The sequence below is a fragment of the Spermophilus citellus genome (genome assembly GCF_964194105.1).
Source record: "Spermophilus citellus genome assembly, chromosome: 6".
NCBI classification, from domain to species: Eukaryota; Metazoa; Chordata; class Mammalia; order Rodentia; family Sciuridae; genus Spermophilus; species Spermophilus citellus.
In genome coordinates, this window is record NC_138187.1 from 111623490 (window position 1) to 111644108 (window position 20619).

General features: G+C 38.1%; 1 protein-coding gene across 1 annotated transcript in view; it reads left to right on the plus strand.

Annotated features, from left to right (window-relative positions):
* Positions 1-973: 973 nt before the first annotated feature.
* ACBD3 (acyl-CoA binding domain containing 3) overlaps positions 974-20619 on the plus strand; it is a 40037-nt gene continuing 20391 nt past the window's right edge. Inside the window, exon 1 of the mRNA XM_081297227.1 lies at positions 974-1428. Within this exon, the coding sequence (XP_081153353.1) occupies positions 1143-1428 (286 nt within the window). The 5' untranslated portion in view covers positions 974-1142. The remainder of the gene's footprint in view (positions 1429-20619) is intronic.

A 20619-nucleotide genomic window follows, 5' to 3' on the forward strand; every position in this document is an offset into this window, starting at 1 on the left:
GACCTTCATATCTTAGTTTACATATGGGGAAAGTTTAATAGATTTCCCCAAATTTGACAATAACGCTAAAGAAGTACATAGGAATTGTGAAGCTCAAACTTACACTTATTAATAAAAAATTAGTCAATCATGCCAAAGACTGATCTTTCTCCTTTCTTCATAGAAAACATTACAAAATAATCATAGAAAAAGGTGATCAAAAGTATGCAACCTCCCAAAAATGTAAGAAAAATGATCATAAATGGTGCCCCCAAAGTCTAGAACACAAGTGATGCATCAAGAACATCTTTGATCTTTAAAAACAATGATTATTTGGGGGTTCTTGGACACCTTGTATGAGGCAGTAAAAATATTACGGTTATGTGTGTGAGATCTGTGGGTCTTGTTATTTAAAAAGGTCATTTGTGAATTCTTTCTCGTTCTAAATATATTCACTTTCCTACTCTCCTGCTTCTATTGTTTTGTATTTTTTCCCCCAGTAAGAGTCCCCTAAATTACGTGAGGTTCAGTTCCTGCAAAACCAGAAGTTCTATCAATCTACAACCAACACAGAGAAGCCACTTAATTTCTCAGCAATCCTCAGTTTCCTCTTTAAAAAAAAAAAGTATTTGCCTTTCATTTCCTCAAAGTTTCTGTAAATACCAATAAAACTGGTGGGCAAAAAGAGCTCCTCCAACCACAGAATCCTCTACAAAAAGTGAAGGGTCTCTGCCCGGGCGGGTAGGTGGGTGGGGGGCCTGCCGGTCTACACAGTCACGCTCCCGGCACTAACCCTCGCGCGGGTCTCCTCTGACCCCGCCCCTGACGATCTCTGAATAGCCGCTGAACCCAACTGGGGGCGTGGGCGGGGGGTTTTGGGGCGTAGCAGCCGCTCATAACAAGAACTGGCATCTCAGAGTGCCGGGTAATGGCTGGAAGAGGCGGTGGAAACCAGCTTTAGAAGAGGCGACGGCGAGTGGTCGCGGAGGGGGCGTAATCGACGGTTCCGGAGGAGGCGGGGCACCAGGCCTCAGCCCTTCTGGGGGGCCCAGGATCCTCCTTAGCAGCGGAAGTTCCGGTGTCGGCAAGCGGAGGTCAGAGGTCAGCAGGAAGTCGATACGTGGCCGCCGCCTGTCCCCGCCGAGGAGGCGCAGCACCCGGAGATGGCGGCGGTGCTGAACGCCGAGCGCCTTGAGGTATCGGTCGACGGCCTCACGCTAAGTCCGGATCCGGAGGAGCGACCCAGCGCAGAGGGCGCCCCGCTGCTGCCGCCGCCACTGCCGCCGCCCTCGCCTCCTGGGTCCGGCCGGAGCCCGGGCGCCGCAGGGGAGCAGCCGGAGTCCGGGGAGGCGGCGGCTGGGGGCGCGGCGGAGGAGGCGCGGCGGCTGGAGCAGCGCTGGGGCTTTGGCCTGGAAGAGCTGTACAGCCTGGCTCTGCGCTTCTTCCGAGGTGAGCCGCGCCGCCCCCACTCCCGCCGCCTCTGCTCGGCACCGGGAGCCAGGGCTGTGGTCCCTAGGGTGACCGGACGAGTCTCATTCCTCATTCCTACCGCCTATGGTAGGCCCGGTGACCAGAGCAGGGCTCCCTCCTTGGGGGTACCCGAAGTTTGTCACTATTAGCTTGGACTAGGTCACACCCCTGAGGGGCCTGGAACCTTGCTTTAGCAGTCGAGTCCCGCCTCCCATAGGTTACCAGGGCATTTTACCTGATTTAGCTTCTCCTTTTTCCGTGAGCTAGGATGGAAGAATGAAACCTCTCTCCCAGAGGATCCTATTCTGGGATTGCTTTTTTTCTTTACCGATATTTTCCTTTTCCTGTTTCCCATGGTTTGCCACCTAGGATTCCACCGATTTTTACCCTTTTCCTACAGTGGAAGAAATTTTTCAATAGGTTCCACAATACATACCCATTCCAGCCATTCTGGGGAACTATAGGACCTGGTCCCCTGGTAGTATTGATGTGGAAGAGAAAAAAATAAAGTGTTAAACTCATTTATGCTTTCCACCTTGTCAAATTCTGAAGAGATGTCCACAATGTTCTAGTAGCTTCTGAATGGTTAAAAATTTATCTAGTAACTAATGTGGAAGAATTAATTCTCAGAGTAAAGCCTAAAAGTACCCTCTGTGCCTCTCGAATAATTAATTGAAATGTCTCTTTTCTTAGAACAATATTGTTCTAAGTGTTTTATTTATTTATTTATTTTCTTTAAAGTGGGTGATTCACTTAGTCAAATGGTGGAGAGACCAGTCACATGGTTTTGTAAATAGGAAAGACTGATGACCGTTAGTTTGATTCTTAAAGATATTTATGTCTGTCTTGGGCGGAGGGCAAGGAGAGACATCCACAAATGAAACTTTTTAAAAGTGGTTGCTAGGTTCCACGTACATTCCAGAACAGCATATTTATGACAGTTTTCCCAGAAGGAGTACCTTTTAAAATACACATTTTTACTGGCTGAAGTTGAGTAGTTCAGCTTAGTGATACATGTTAATGACATGTTTTCTCTCAAAATAACTTTAATTGTGCAAACTAGTGAAGCTTTCTCTTTTGTAAATCATACAGAACATTTGAGCATTCCGAATTCATTGCGTTTTTTATTAAAAAGCTTACCCTTGAAATATTCTTTGTCATTACACAATGAATTCAGCCCTTGTATACTTGCTAGCTTGGGAAATTAATAATGGCTAATGGATTTTGGATCACTTGACCTCTGAGGTCACTGGCTTGAATTTAGAGTTTGCTGTGGTATGATATATTAACACACATGCAAATCTAGTAGTTTCTGTACACTTCGGGAAACTATGTTCTACCTTAAAATTTTATTCTTGGAATTTATTTTTCCAATCAAGTATATTGTAGTAGATACTAAGAGTAGAAAGGAATCAACTTTTAATTCTTGATTTTGCCACATGACTAAAAGCAAAATGGGTAATTTCATCTTTTTAGTTTGTCTTATTTGAAAATAGTAGTAACATCTACTTTGAAAGATTAAAGTACTGTATAAGGTGGAGTATAGCATTGCCTTGAAAGTCAGGAACCTCTGGATTCTAGTTCTTTGATATCTCAGATTTAAGCTTTAGTGATCTAAACCTAACATTATTTTATTGAGTGGGAGAAATCCTAGGGGAAATCCATAATTTGGGGAGCCTAGTTATAGTCACTTTAATAACAAAAGCTTCTTTGGTAGGTATGGTTCATTCATTTCTTAAGTTTTCAAAGCAATATCCAAATACTTAAACAAGAGAAGTAACTGTTTAGCAATTAAAAGCTACCTTTCTGCATGGAACATTACATGAGATATCAGTGAAGATACTGGCAGCATATGAGACATATACAATAACTGTTTAAAAAAGAAAAAGGAAGAATGTAAAAGTAATCTTGTCACAGTAGTCATAGGCCAGTGATTGAGCCTATATGTCAACTACCCTCTTAATTTTGTGAAGGTAAAAGTTAAATAATATAGTCTGGGGTGTGTAACTCAGTGCATTTGCCTAGCATGTGTGAGGACCTGGGTTCCATCCCCAGCACTGCACAGAAATAAATAAAAAAGTGAAATAATAAGTGGAAGTACAGGTAAATGTAAGTTAATACCTTCTAAATTTTAAGCATTATTGCATCCTTAATTATGGTTAATATTTTAAATTAGTTTTCCACTGTAAGTGAATAGCTCATTAGGATCTATTAGGTCCTATAAGTCCTAAAGAGGAGTTAAAGACCCAGTGACAGTAGTATGAAAGATTGAGGTAGTGGTGCCATTTCATTAAATTGGGAAGGTCAGGAACCCGAATGGCCAAGTCATATGTCTGGGAAGTGACAAGTAGGAAGTAGTTTGGTGGAGAGAGATGGCTTTAGAGGTTTAATTCAGATCCTCATAAGAGTTGGATGCTATTGTAAATAATTGGTCCTTTTTGTCAGATTATTGGTGAAAAATCATTGAAGGTTTTTTTTTTTTAAATATTTATTTAGTTGTAGGTGAACACACAGTATCTTTATATATTTTTATGTGGTGCTGAGGATTGAACCCAATGCCTCACACATGCGAGGCAAGCACTTTACCATTAAACTACAGCCTCAGCCCCTCATTAAAGGTTTTTAAAGGATGGAGCAAAGTTGGCCTAATTCAATTTTAGCAAAATTAAGTATTTTGTTGTTGTGGTGTTTTTTTTTTTTGTTGTTGTTGTTGTTGTTGTTGTTGTTTTTTTTGTTGTTGTTGTTGTTAGAGAACTGAAGGGACCCAGAGCATATAGGTTTTATGCTTCTTGGATGAAGTTGACCTGCAGAAGTAAATTTTTGGTTTTTAAGAGTTCTTATGAAGGGGGTGGATTTTTCTGTCTCTAATACTTTATTGCCACATTACATTAAGTTGTTAGATTAGTTACATTAACTTAAAATTCCAAACTAATGATTGCCAATATGTTGAGCAGATGTTCACTAAATGTTAGGTACTATTGTGAAAGCTGTATACAAGATTTGTTTAATCTTCCTGTGAGCCCTTTTGTAAAGGTGTAATTCTCATTTCTCTGGTGAGGAATCTGCCTGAGCCACTCGGTTGTTATTTTGGCACTGGGATTGAACCCAGGGTCTTTTACCTCTGAGCTACGTCCCCAAGCCTTTTTAAAAATTTAATTCTAATTTTTTTTTTTTGGTACTGGGGATTAAACCCAAGGATATACTACTGGGGATATATATCCCCAGCCCTTTTAAGCCCCCTTATTTAATTTTGAGAGTGTCTCCCTAAGTTGCTGTGGGCTTTTTTCCCAAGTTACTGAGGCTGTCCTCAAACTTGTTATCCTCCTGTCTCAGTCTCCCTACTACCTGAGATAACAGGCATGTGCCACCGCACCAGGCTCAGTTTTTATTTGTAAGAGGTGAGATTGGTTCTCAGTCTGTCTGATTCCAAATATAGTTCTTTGCACCCCAGAAGATAAAAACAAATGGGATCTCTGTTTTCTGGTGATACGCTGAAGAGAATATTCAAAGCAACCTAGCTAGTTGCCTTATCACATTGAACTTTTTCATTATATTTACATGAAAATATAAAAGGCTAATGGAAAGATCCAAGTTGGTTTTCTAAACATGATCATGTTCTAGAAAGTCCCAAATGTCTGTAAAATAAGTGTGAGAGAATTCCTAAATAATATTGCTTTTGGCTTTGAAAATCTGAATGCATTGAGGGAGAATCCTAATGGACTTAAGTAAATGTGCCCATCAGAAATGAGTCCTGCCACAGCCTCCCAAGTTATTGGGAAGGAAGGCACCATGGGCACCCAGTTTCCTCAATGAACAACATGTATAGGAAAAAAAGGGTGGAAAAGATGTGTAGATCTTATTTGAAACCTTATTTAAATAAACTGTTTAACAAATTGTAGCTTAGTGGTAGAGCATACACTTAGCTTGAGCAAGGAAGGGCCTGGGTTCAATCCCTGGCATCTCCCTCCCCTCACCAAAAAAAAAAAAAAAAAAAAAAAGTGAGTTCTTTTATTGCTAAATTCCATTTCTACTAATATATTAGACCTTTTGGGAGGCCTACATTTAGCTAATGTAATGATGATGATGATTTTACTGTTGTAAACTAAAAGTAGATGTAACATTTTTAATTTTTTAAATTTAAATTTTAACTTTTTACTATGGAGAATTTCAAACATACACAAAAAGAGGTAGAATAGTGCATTGATTCCCCTTGTACCCATTACCCAACCAGACCTGCTCCAGACTTCTCAAGCTATCTAAATATTTAATTATCTTTAAAAGATGAAGATTCCTTTTTATTTTGAAACAAGATCTTGCTAAGTTGCTGAGGCTGGCCTTGAACTTGAAATCCTCTTGCCTCAATGCCTGGTAAAGACTCCTTTTAAAAAACTGACTACAATTCCATTATCACCCATAGAAAAATTTTAAATTTATAATTCTTTCGTATCAAATGTCTAGCCAAAGGATAAAATTTCCAGTTTCATAACAATTTGTTAAATAGTTTATTTAAATGATGATTCAGTTAAGATCTACACATCCGGCTGGGGATGTGGCTTAGGCGGTAGCGCATCCTCAGCACCACATACAAACAAAGATGTTGTGTCTGCTGAAAACTAAAAAAAATAAATAAGTATTAAAAAATAAAAAAAAAAAAAGATCTACACATCCATCCCTTAGTTCCTTTACGTTTTGTTTGTTGAAGAAATTGGGTGTTCATAGTGCATGCCTGTCATCCAGGGATTTGGGAGGCTGAGGCAGGAGGGTCACAATTTTTTTTTTTTTTTTTTTAAAGATAGAGTGAGAGAGGAGAGAGAGAGAGAGAGAATTTTTTTTTTTTTAAAGAGAGAGTGAGAGAGGGGAGAGAGAGAGAGAGAGAGAGAGAGAGAGAGAGAATTTTTAATATTTATTTTTTAGTTCTCGGCGGACACAACATCTTTGTTGGTATGTGGTGCTGAGGATCGAACCCGGGCCGCACGCATGCCAGGCGAGCGCGCTACCGCTTGAGCCACATCCCCAGCCCGAGGGTCACAAATTTGAGGCTAGCCTCAGCAATTTAGCAAGACCCTCAGCAACTTAGCGAGATCCTGTCTCATAATATAGGGCTGGGAGGGCTGGGGCTATAGTTAAGTGGCAGAGCACTTGCCTTGCATGTGTGAGGCACTGGGTTTGATCCTCAGCACCACATAAAAATAAAACAAATAAAATAAAAACATTCTGTTCATCTACAACTACCAAAATTTTTTTAAAAAAATGTAGGGTTGGGGATGTAGCTCAGTGGTAAAGTACCACTGGGTTCAGTCCATAGTCCCCAAAAACAGAAAGAAAAAGAAATTGGGTGGTTCATTAGATTTTGTTGATTGCATCCAGGCAGCTTAAAATGTTTTTTTGTTTTTTTTTTCCCCATCTGTGTATTTCCTAAAGTTAGATAGTTTAGATTCAAGTTCTGGTTTTCTGGCAAGACTACTTTGTATTGTGTGCATTCTTCATGAGGCAGATAATATTAAGTTGTATATCCTTTTGTGATGTTAAGGCCATTGATAATGTCTGGATCTGTTAATTTATTAAGGATTTTTAAATGGTGATATTTTCTTTGTCCTTTACTGAAATACTTTTCCTCATGTACTCGTTGGTTTAGGGTGGAGTTCAAATAGGAAAGATAAATATTTGTTTCTTGTTATTTACTAGTTTTCAAAATAACAAATTTTCCCCCTAGCAGCTAAAAAAAGTTACACTTTTTTTTGTCATGAAGTACTCATGCCTTTATACATGTGATTTTTATTCATTTTTTTCTTATTGATAATTCTTATTGATGCTCAAATTATACTATTTTGGGCAAGGGGTAAATTGTACCTTATTTTTTATTTGCAGTACTAGAGATTGAACCCATGCCTCATGCGTGGTAGGCAAGTGCACTTTCTTTGAACTACATCCCCAACCCTTTTTCATTTTTATTTTGAGACAGGGTCTTGCCAAGTTGCTGAGGCTGTCCTAGAACTTGGAATCTTCCTGCCTCAATTTCCCAGGTAGCTAGGATTACAGGTGTATATGTTGTGCCTTTTTTTTGTTGTTGTCCCAGGGATTGAACTCAAGGGCGCTTAACCACTGAGCCACACACTCAAACCTTTTTAGATTTTATTTTGAGAAAGGGTCTTGCTAAGTTGCTGAGGCTGGCCTTGAATTTATAGTTCTTTTGTCTCAACCTCCCAAGCCACTGGGATTATAGGCATGCACCACCATACCCTGCAGTGTAGTATCACTTTAAGAATTTTTTTTTAATATTTATTTTTCAGTTGTAAGTGGACACAGTACCTTTATTTTTTTTTTTTTTTATGTGGTGCTGAGGATCAAACCCAGTGCCTCATGCTTGCAAGGCAAGCACTCTATCACTGAGCTACAACTTCAGCCCTGTGTGTATTTTTTTTTTAAGAGAGAGAGAGAGAGAGAGAGAGAGAGAGAGAGAGAGAATTTTTTAATATTTATTTTTTAGTTTTCGGTGGACACATCATCTTTATTTTATTTTTATGTGGTGCTGAGGATCAAACCCAGTGCCCCACACATGCCAGGCAAGTGTGCTACCACTTGAGCCACATTCCCAGCCCCTGTGTGTATTTTTTTTATTTTTTATTTTTTAGAGTGAGAGAGGAGAGTGAGAGAGAGAGAGAGAATTCTTTAATATTTATTTTTTAGTTCTCGGCGGACACAACATCCCTGTTGGTATGTGGTGCTGAGGATCGAACCCGGGCCACACGCATGCCAGGCGAGCGCGCTACCGCTTGAGCCACATCCCCAGCCCCCCTGTGTGTATTTTTTAAAAAATATTTATTTTTTTAGTTGTAGTTGGACACAACACCTTTATTTTGTTTATTTTTATGTGGTGCTGAGAATCGAACCCAGGGCCCCTTACTCCTTAGGCGAGCTCTACCGCTGAGCCACAACCCCAGTACCCCCCCCACCCCCGTGTATTTTTTAATGTAAATGATTTTAAAATTTGCTTGAGGCCTCTCCTGTGTCACACAGAAGAAAGCATAGATTCCAAGTGTATAGCTTCTTGAGTTTTCATAAAGTGAACACAATCATGTAGCCAACACCCAGAAAGATGTTTACTTTTATCATTTAACTAAGTTGAGAGCCACAGTGGCTCAGTATTTAGAAGGTGAGCGCTGGAGTCAATACTCTGGGTTGTTTTTTCTCCCTCCGCTGTTTGTTTAAACATTTTGTGCTTTCATTTCTCAAATGGTTGTTGTAAGAATTATAAAAATTATACATATATACACAGGCACATATATACACAACACATTCTCTAAACAGTACCTGACAACTGGCAGCTGCATTTGTTGTTAAAAAGGAGGAATTGCCAAAAATTGATTGTGGGTGTGTTGAATTAATGGGGAGGAAATCTTAAAACTTTTATTATTTAGTACGTGCTAAGTAATTTTCAAAGTGTTTCATATTCCTTGAGTCAGGCATTCTGCACTATATTAGTCTTTTCTTTTAAATAGTATAAGAATTTGTGAATTATGCTTTTTCTTAATTAAAAAATGTGAAGATGTGTTTTTAATTTTTTAAAATATTTTTTTAGTTGATGGACCTTTATTTATTTCTGTGTAATGCTGAGAATTGAACCCAGTGCCTCACACATGTAAAGCAAGCACTCTGTCACTGAGCCACAACCCCAGCCCCATGTTTTTAATTTTAATAGGGATTTATTTTAATAAGGGATGGGTTTTATTTGAAGTCTGTTTTCTACCGGGTATGGTTGTGAAAACCTGTAATCCTAGCAACTTAGGAGGCTGAGGCAGAAGGATCAAAAATTTGAGGTCATCCTCAGCAATTTTATCGGACTGTAATTAATTATGATCGAATTAGTGTTGGCTGTTTATATTATTTATAATTGGGACAGAACATGTATTTTGGTTGCATTTTGGTTCTTTGAACAAATTTTTGTCTTTCATGTAGAGGCAATTATTTGTTTTCTTCATCCTCAGGTTAACTTACCCTTTTTTCTTTTTTTTTTTTTTTAACATCAGGACATACTTCCAACTCTAGAATCAAAAATAAAGCCAGCCAGGTTGGGGAATATAGCTCAGTTGGTGGAGTGCTTGCCTCACACACACAATCCCCAGCCCCCCACACACAAATAATAATAATCCCAGTTTGCTCTGGAGGCTGAGGCTAGAGGATCGCAAGTTCAAAGCTAGCCTCAGCAAAAGCACGTGCTAAGCAACTCAGTGAGACCCTGTCTCTAAATAAAATACAAAATAGTGCTGGGGATGTGGCTCAGTGGTTAAGTGCCCCTGAGTTCGATCCCAGTACCCCCCAAAAAGCCAATTAAGATCTTTTAGAAAAAGAAAAGTCATGTCTTTTTTGCCCTTAAATTCTTGATTCAGTCTTAGTTTTCTTCTGCCCATGTGGCATCCTGGAAGTTGATTACTTCTACCTTCTGTTCTGTCATATTCCTTTTTACCCGAATCATTTGTTTTCCTTTGTTTTGCTATTTACTACACATACACTGGAAATGCATACCCACAGTAGCTTCTTGAGAAGAGAGTGCATGGGGATTACAGTTTTTGAAACCATGCCTTTCTAAAAATATGTATTTTACTATCACATTTGTTTGGGCACCAAAGTTTAGACTGGGAACGATTTATTTTCTATAGCAAAGATAAAGCCCTCTGTTGAATAGGAGCAAGGTAACCATCTGCCTGTTTGGGGTTATTATACAAAATGGGATAGAGAGTGGCTGTATGCTTCTTATATAGACTTTAAAACAAATTCCTTTTTATTAAGAATCTGATGCCTTTGGTTTCTGAACTTCCTCAGGGTTCTGTAAATTGGCTTATTTCTTTTAGTAGGATTTCATTGATGATTGGAGATAAATGTGTGTGTTCAGGCTATTATGTTAACTGGATATTTTATTTGTATGTTTTCTAACTTTTTATTTATATTTGCGTTTTTAAAACTTCCTGGAAATCATTTTGGCCCTTTGAATTTACTTCTTCCTCTAGTCTAGGGTTAACAAGCTTTTCCTATAACAGGCTAGATAGTAAATACTTTAGGGTTTAAGGATCATATATAGTGAGTGTTGCATATGCTTTGTTTTATGTTTTTGCTCTTCATTATTTGTAACCCTTTTAAAAAGGTAAAAATCGTTTTTAACTTGTAGGCTTCATAAAAAATTAGCTGTTGGGGACTGGGGATGCAGTTCAGTGATAGAGCATTTGCCTAATGTGTGATTCTGGGTTTGATCCCCAGCATGAGGAACCGGAGCTGTGGGAGGAGTTGGTCTAGTTCACCAGCCTCTAGGGACTTTAGTCAGTCTCCTTTAGGTAAAATAGATTTTTAACCTATTGCTTTTCAGTTTTATAGAAATGGAAAGGAACTTTTTTATGGTTGTTGCTAGATAAATGTCAGCTAGTGATCTTAGTTCAGTTGAGAAGAGCTAGCTTAGCAGTCATGCTTCTTAAGGTAACAGAAGTACTTCTTTCTCATTGATCAGAATAAGGATCTTTTCACACTTGCATCTGAAAAATAGCTTTGTAACTTCTTTACAAACATTTTTGTGTTTAGTTTTGGTTGCTATACAACTAGATGACTTTGCAGTAATTAACTCTTACCTAATTAAAAAAGACTTAAACAAACACTTGTGATATGTGAACTGGAGTCATCTGAAAAGAGAGATGCCTTTTTTCTTTTTGTAATACTAATAATTTGCCAAGCAATTTAGATGGTAAAGCATTTTCTATTTCTTATTTTGTTTTTTTAGTTGTTGGTGAACAGAATACAATTATTTTATTTATTCGTTTTTTTATATGATGCTGAGAATAGAACCCGGTGCTTCAGTAGTAGAGCTAGGCAAGTGCTCTACTACTGAGCCACAACCCAGTCCAAAATGGTAAAAAGCATTTTTATTTTTCTGTTTCTTTGAAGTTTAGAACATCGGTAGCATATGCTATATTAAAGGTAGTTAGGATTAGCGTAGCCTCCTGGGTTTTGTTTATTCCACAGGAGAATAATTTATCTTTTCGCTTTGCCTCAAAGGTTGAAGATAACATTGATTTGACCTTTTATTTTTTTTGTTCCTGGGATTTGGACCCAGGTCCTTATACATGCTAAGTATACACTCTTCCAATGAGCCATGCTTTGACTTTTTAAAAGTGCATTGAAAAAGGAAAAAAGCTTTTGTTTAAAAGGGGCGGGGGATATATATGCTTATTGAAGAAAATTTGGGAAAATAAAAAATGAATAGAGAAAATACAATTAATCTATAATCCAGTCTTTCCAAAATAATTATTGGTATTAACATCTGTCATGTTTTCTTTTCCTTAATTTTTTTTGAGACAAATTTTTTTCCTAACAGAAAATAATGATTAATTTGGGGCTGGGGATGTGGCTCAAGCGGTAGAGTGCTCGCCTGGCATGCGTGCGGCCCAGGTTCGATCCTCTGCACCACATAAAAAAAAAGATGTTGTGTCCGCCAAAAACTAAAAAAAAAAATAAATATTAAAAAAAATATAAGGGTGTGTATGTTAAAAAAAAGAAAAAGAAAAAATGATTAATTTGAAGATTCAGTAACAAGGTATAAAGGAATGATTATAGATCGATTCTTAAAAATAGTAAGTGTATATAAAAGATTCAGTGAAAATGCCAATGAAATTCACAAGAGTGGAGGTACAGTTTTGCTTGTTGTCACAAAAATTGACCCATAAAGTTGATTTTTCTTCTTCCGCCTCTTCTCTTCCTCCTCCTTTTCTTTCTTTCTTTTTTTTTTTTCTTTATTATATCAGGGATTTGAACCCTGGGGTCCTTACCCACTGAGCCACATCCACAGATCATTTTTTTTTTAAAGAGAGAGAAATTTTTAATATTTATTTTTTAGTTTTCGGTGGACACAACATCTTTATTTTATTTGTATGTGGTGCTGAGGATTGAACCCAGCGCCCCGCGCATGGCAGGCCAGCGTGCTACCACTTGAGCCACATCCCTAGCCCTCCACAGATCTTTTTATTTTGTATTTTGAGACAAAGTCTTTCTAAGTTGCTTAGGGCCCTGCTAAGTTGCTGAGACTGGCCTCCTGTCTCAGTCTTTCACTAGGATTGGTGTGTGCCACCATGCCCTGCTGAAGTTGATTTCTTTAGTGAGATTTGTTGGGCTTGGTTTGGTGGTTAATGCATGTGAGCAAAACATGTAGCTGAGCCCGGGGGTGGGGTGGGTATCATGGTGGTAGACAAATCTGTTTTGTGTAATCCTCAGGAGAATACTTGACCAGGGCTAACACTGAAAATATATTTAAAAAAAATATTTTTCTAATTTGTAACATGTCCTTAATTCTGACAGTCATAAAAACATTCCCAAGACCTAGCTCTTACCTTCCTATTGGTACTCGGGGTTAAACTGACACTTTGCTAAATGATGGGTAGTTTCCTTGTTTAATGTTCCATTTCCCATAATCCACTGCATATAGTTGGAACTACCAGATGCTTAAAATGAAGTAAATTTATCTTCTAGTGGGAAAAGGATACTCTCTCTTCTACAGCCCTGACTACCATTTATATTTATACTACTTATCAAAAAATATGACTCTAACCTATGAATATTATAAGTTATTGTATAATACTAAAAAAGCTATTTTACAAATAACTTTTATGATGGTTGTAGATTAAGAAAAACTTTTCACACCCACTAGTCCATCTCAGATCATCTCCCTACCACAAAAAGAATGTGTGTATGTTTGAAAATTGCCATTACTTGACCAATCTGAAAAGTGATTAGCCTTCCAGAGAAGATTCCATCTGATTTTATCTTATTTATATGTTGTTTATTTTTTCTTTTTGCAGTGCTTGGGGATTGAACCTGGGCCAAGCACTCTAACACTGAGCCACATTCACAGTTCTGATTTTATATTTATTGACAATAATTTAGGTTAATAACCATTTTCATCAAATTTATCTTTTTTTTTAAATGTCTCCATGTTTTATTTTTTTATTTTATTTTATTTTTTTAAAGAGAGAGTGAGAGAGGAGAGAGAGAGGGAGAGAGAATTTTTAATATTTATTTTTTAGTTCTCGGAGGACACAACATCTTTGTTGGTATGTGGTGCTGAGAATCGAACCCGGGCCGCACACATGCAAGGCGAGCGCGCTACTGCTTGAGCCACATCCCCAGCCCCTATATCTTTTTTTTAAAGAAAAGGTGAAAATACTGTACTCTCGTCATTTTCAGGCTCACTACATCTTTTTTTCTTGAGTCACTAGCAAGCACTTTTTTCTTATATAAAGCTCAAGATAAAATGATATAAACTGAGGCCTTTTTTATTTAAAAAACAAAAACCTAAGGCAGGCACCAATGGCACATGCCTATAATCCCAGCCACTCTGGAGACTAAATCAAAGGATGGCAAGTTCAAGGCCAGCCTGGGCAATTTAGAGCCTGTCTCAAAATAAAAAGGGCTAGAGATGTAGCTCAGTGGCAGAGCACATTGGAGTTCAATCCCCAGAACTTTCAAGAAAGAAAGACAGACAGAAAGAAGCTCTGCATGGTGGCACATGCCTATAATCCCTGTGGCTCAGGAAGCTAAGGCAGGAAGAATCAGGAGTTCAAAGTCAGCCTCAGCAAAAATGAGGTGCTAAGCAATTCAGTGAGATCTTATCTCTAAATAAAATACAGAATAGGGCTGGGGATGTAGCTCAGTGGTTGAGTACCCCTGCGTTCAATTCCCACTACCCCCCACTCCCCCAAAAAAAGAAAAAAAGAAAACTTTTGGTCATTAATATGTCTAAAATTAAGATTGATGGAATGAATGTTTTTGAAATTGAAGATAGGCTTTTTGGTAAATAATATAATTAGTAGCCACTATTGCTTTACGTATTTTAACAACCCAACATCATCTTAGAATAGAATTCTCTATAGCTAATTTTGTAAGAAAAATATTGCAGTTTTTAAAAAATGATCTATAAGTATAGCTTCCCAATTTCTAAAAATTTTATCTTTCTATATTCTCTCTGGGTATATGGTCACATTGTAGGCATTTTACATTGTTGAAAGTGTAGCACATAATTTTCCATTCTACTTAATTATTACGTCATCAAAGTGTTCTTCATCTTATAATTGCCCTTATAAAAGGCCAATTATAAGATTTTAATAGGGTCTCACTAAATTGCCTATTTTAATAATCATTTTAATAGCTCTATAGTCTGTTCAGTGGATTAATATAATTCAAGCATTGCATTATTGTTGTATAGGTCTTTTTTCTTTTTTTTTTAATTAATGAATGTAGCGAACAGTGATAACACCATTTTTCTTGATATAAAATTGAAGGCTATATTTCAGAAAGATTTCATTGGGAAGAGAAATAAAGAACAGTTTTTTAGGCGTGTTGGTTTTAGCATGAAAGATAACATCAAGGTGTATAATCTATTTTTTTTTATTGGTTGTTCACAACATTACAAAGCTCTTGACATATCATATTTCATACATTAGATTGAAGTGGGTTATGAACCTCCAATTTTACCCCAAATGCAGATTGCAGAATCACGTCGGTTACACATCCACAATTTTACATAATGCCCTATTAGTAATTGTTGTATTCTGCTACCTTTCCTATGCCCTACTATCCCCCCTCCCCTCCCCTCCCATCTTCTCTCTCTACCCCATCTACTGTAATTCATTTCTCTCCTTGTTTATTTTCCCATTCCCCTCACAGCCTCTTATATGTAATTTTGTATAGCAATGAGGGTCTCCCTTCATTTCCATGCAATTTCCCTTTTCTCTCCCTTTCCCTCCCATCTCATGTCTCTGTTTAATGTTAATCTTTTCTTCCTGCTCTTCCTCCCTGCTCTGTTCATAGTTGCTCTCATTATATCAAAGAAAACATTTGGTATTTATTTTTTAGGGATTGGCTAGCTTCACTAAGCATAATCTGCTCTAGTGCCATCCATTTCCCTGCAAATTCTATGATTTTGTCATTTTTTATTGCTGCATAGTACTCCATTGTGTATAGATGCCACATTTTTTTTATCCATTCATCTATTGAAGGACATCTGGGTTGGTTCCACAGTCTAGCTATTGTGAATTGTGCTGCTATGAACATCGATGTGGCAGTATCCCTGTAGCATGCTCTTTCAAGGTCTTCAGGGAATAGTCCGAGAAGGGCAATAGCAGGGTCAAATGGTGGTTCCATTCCCAGCTTTCCCAGGAATCTCCAAACTGCTTTCCAAATTGGCCGCACCAATTTGCAGTCCCACCAGCAATGTACCCTTTTCTCCACATCCTCGCCAGCACTTGTTGTTGTTTGACTTCATAGTGGCTGCCAATCTTACTGGAGTGAGATGGTATCTTAGGGTGGTTTTGATTTGCATTTCCTTGACTGCTAGAGATGGTGAGCATTTTTTCATGTACTTGTTGATTGATTGTATATCCTCCTCTGAGAAGTGTCTGTTCAGGTCCTTGGCCCATTTGTTGATTGGGTTATTTGTTATCTTATTGTCTAATTTTTTGAGTTCTTTGTATACTCTGGATATTAGGGCTCTATCTGAAGTGTGAGGAGTAAAAATTTGTTCCCAGGATGTAGGCTCCCTATTTACCTCTCTTATTGTTTCTCTTGCTGAGAAAAAACTTTTTAGTTTAAGTAAGTCCCATTTGTTGATTCTTGTTATTAACTCTTGTGCTATGGGTGTCCTATTAAGGAATTTGGAGCCCGACCCCACAATATGTAGATCGGAGCCAACTTTTTCTTCTTTCAGACGCAGAGTCTCTGATTTGATATCAAGCTCCTTGATCCATTTTGAGTTAACTTTTGTGCATGGCGAGAGAAAGGGATTCAGTTTCATTTTGTTGCATATGGATTTCCAGTTTTCCCAACAGCATTTGTTGAAGATGCTATCCTTCCTCCATTGCATGCTTTTAGCCCCTTTATCAAATATAAGATAGTTGTAACTTTGTGGATTAGTCTCTGTGTCCTCTATTCTATACCATTGGTCCACCCGCCTGTTTTGGTACCAGTACCATGCTGTTTTTGTCACTATTGCTCTGTAATATAGTTTGAAATCTGGTATCGCTATACCGCCTGATTCACACTTCCTGCTTAGAATTGCTTTTGCTATTCTGGGTCTTTTATTTTTCCATATGAATATCATGATTGCTTTATCTATTTCTACAAGAAATGCCGTTGGGATTTTGATTGGCTCTCTTTTGTTTTATACCCTGTACTGTGTGGAATTTAACAGAACTACTGTCCTAACCTAATGAGTTATAATAAGTGTACTTTATTACGTATAACCCTTTTTTTTTTTTTTTTAGGTCAGAAGTAAACTCTTAAAATCGTTCCTTTATGTCACTATAATTTTGTCAGATACACACACAGACACACACACACACACACACACACACACACACACACACAAACAGAGCTAGGTGTGGTGATACACATCTGTAATCCCAGCATATCAGGAGGCTGATGCAGGAGGATTACAAGTTTGAGACCAGCCTGGGCAATTTAGTGAGACCCTATCTCAAACTTAAAAAAATAAATAATAAATAAGGCTAGGGATGTTGCTCAGTGACAGACTGCCCTTGGGCTTAGTCCTTAGTATGGCAAAAAATATTGTGTGTATAGATGGATAGACAATACCCCTAGCTTGAAAAAAAAATTGGGGGGCAGGGGTTACTGGGGATTGAACTCAGGGGCACTCAACCATTGAGTCACATCCCTAGCCCTATTTCCTATTTTTGTTTTTTATATAGAGACAGGGTCTCACTGAGTTGCTAAGTGCCTCACCATTGCTGAGACTGGCTTTGAACTCAAGATCTCCTGACTCACCTCCTGAGCAGCTGGGATTACAGGCATGTGCCATCACACCCAGCTCTGGGAGATATTTATATACATGTATGTATTTTTAAAATATTAATTTTTTACTTATAGGTGGACACATCATCTTTATTTTATGTGGTGCTGAGGATTGAACCCAGTGCCTCACACATGCTAGGCCAGTGTTCTACATCTACAATCCCAGCCCTAAAAAAATATTTTAAAATGACCAAACGGTCAGGTTGTCAGGTGTGGTGCATACCTGTAACCCCATGGCTTGGGAAGCTGAGGCAGGAGATTACAAGTTCAAGGGCAGCCTCAGCAACTTAGCAAGACCCTGTATGGGGAAAAAAAAAAAAAAAAAAGGTACTGGGGATGTAGCTCAGGGCCCCTGGGATCAGTTCCTGGTACCAGAAAAGAAAGAAAATTTCCCCCACGTATCAAATGAGTTTTTGCTTAAGAATTTTTTTCATGTAGTATTTTTAAAAATATTTTTTTAGTTGTTGATAGACCTTTATTTTATTTACTTATATGTGGTGCTGAGAATTGAACCCAGTGCCTCACACATGACAGGCAAATGCGTTACCGCTGAGCCCCAGCCCCAGCCCTTCATGTATTATTTAATGGGGAAACTTGTTCAGTTCCCACCCTTCAATGTTGCCAGTCACTTTCCAGAGACAGTACTTCTTCTTTTTTTTTTTAATTTCAATATTTATTTTTCAGTTTTCAGTGGACACAACCAACATCTTTGTTGGTATGTGGTGCTGAGGATCGAACCCGGGCCACACGCATGCCAGGGGAGCGCGCTACCGCTTGAGCCACATCCCCAGCCCGAGACAGTACTTCTTAACTGTTTAGTTTGTCCTTCTAGATATTTTTCTTTGAAAGATTAAATATTGTAAGGAAGACTTAAATTCTCTCTGATCGCTTCTAATTCTTGCCTTCTCCCACTTTGTTCTCATCTCCTTAGTGTGGCTCCTTCTAGATCTTTTTCTTTGCATTTACACTAATGTTAGGTGTGTGTAACAGGTTCATCAATTCTAAGACTTACTTTAGGGGCCATTACAAAAGAAAGACTGGCTGGGCCTGTGGCTTAGCAGAGAGCACTTGCCTAGCACATGCTAGGTCCTGAATTCTCTCAGTTTGAGCCCCAGCACTGCCATGGGGAGCAGGGGACAGGAAGGAGAAAAGAAAAGAAAACTGCCTGAACTGTAAAATATATATTGTAAAATCTAATCTCGGGGCTGAGGTTGTGGCTTAGCGGTAGAGCGTTTGCCTAGCATGTGCAGGGCCCTGGGTTTGATCCTCGGCACCACATAAAAAAAAATAAACAAAATAAAGGTATTTGTCCATCTACAACTTAAAAAAAAAAATCTAATCTCACTTTAGAGATGTTAAGTGATGGGTCGGGTTGCTTAGAATTGATCAAATACATTTGTGCTATGATTATGTATAGTTTTCTGTGCTTGCCTTTCTTCACTTAATAATCGAAACTGCTTCACTTATACCACGGTCTGAATAAACCACATTATTTCACTGGGCTTTTATTGATGAACTTTTAATTGTTTCTAGTAATAGTGCTGCAGTGAGTTCTGATATCTGTTTCTTTATGTATATTTGGGAGTCCTATCAAGGCTATGTAATAAAAATTGAAATTACTATATCATAGGGCATGTACATTTTTTTTAAATTACATGTGAATGATGTATTCTATTTCAAACATTAATGTGTATACTTTTTTTTTAAAAGAGAGAGAGAATTTTTAATATTTATTTTTTAGTTATCAGCGGACACAACATCTTTGTATGTGGTGCTGAGGATCGAACCCGGGCTGCATGCATGCCAGGCGAGCACGCTACCGCTTGAGCCACATCCCCAGCCCGGCATGTACATTTTTTAAAAATTATTTTTTTGTAGTTGTAGATGGACAACATGCCTTTATTTATTTACTTTTTTGTGGAAAGCATACATGTTTACAATTTTGAAATATATACCAAATTGTTGATCTAGATAACTTAAAAACAGTTTATATTTTCAGCATTAGTATACGAGAGAGTAGGTCCTTATTTGTCCCCTTCTTACCAACTCTGGATGTTACCTAACTTTTTTTATCTAATGAGAGGAGGGAGGGAGTCTTGGTATCTCATAATTTAAAGTTCCATTTCCTGAACTAGTGAAATTGAATATCCTTTTGCATATTTATTATCAACTTTTGTATTTTTCTTCAAGTTCCCTGTTCATATCTTAGCACTCTTATTTTTCTTACTAATTAGTGGTTTTATTATGGTCATTCCTATATAAATGAATTAAATGTGTAGTTCGTATATACTACTTTACCTTCATTGAAATTTGGTAGTCTGTTCTTATTGGAATCAACTAATAATTAATGTTTCCATTTATCAAGAAGCAGTATTCTTCAAAGACTTCCCATTTTAGCCAGGCTTGGTTGTGTACACTAATTCCAGCAGCTCAGGAGACTGAGGCAGGAGGATCTCAAAGCCAGCCTCGGGAAAAGCAAGGCACTAAGCAACTCAGTGAGACCCTGTCTCTACATAAAATACAAAATAGGGCTGGCTTAGTGGTCAAGTGCCCATGAATTCAATCCCTGGTACCCCACCCCACCCCCCACCCTCCAAAAAAAAAGATTTCTGATTTTTCCAGCCCCAGTTTTGTACAGCTTTTGAATGTTGGTGGAGGTTAAATCTTCCCAAGTCAAACTGGTTTCACTCTTTTTCTTATTGATTGATTGATTGATTGATTGATTGATGCTGGGGATTGAACCCAGGGATGCTCTTCCACTGAGCTACATCTTTTTCATTTTTTATTTTGAGACAAGTTCTCAACTAAGTTGCAGAGGCTGAACTTAAAACTTGTAGGTAGTCCTCTGCCTTCAACCTTCCAAGTCTTGGGATTACAGGTGTGTGCTACTGTACCCAGTGCTGGCTTCAATCTTGATTCTCTTGGAAGTCTGCCATAGATAACAATAATATTGAAGGAATGCAAAATATGTAATAGTTATTATTAATAATAATGTCCTAGTACCTTGAAAGCAGCAGTATGACCCTCACTTTCTTGATGAACAAACTGAGAGGTTAACTGAAATCTCTTGGACATGTGAAATGAGATTTAAAATTATTTAAGCGGGCTGGGGATGTGGCTCAAGCGGTAGCACGCTCGCCTGGCATGCGTGCGGCCCGGGTTCGATCCTCAGCACCACATACCAACAAAGATGTTGTGTCCGCCGAGAACTAAAAAAATAAATATTAAAAAAAAAATTCTCTCTCTCCTCTCTCACTCTCTTTAAAAAATAAAATAAAATAAAATAAAATTATTTAAGCTATCTGATTTTAGAGTTCCTTGTATCATATC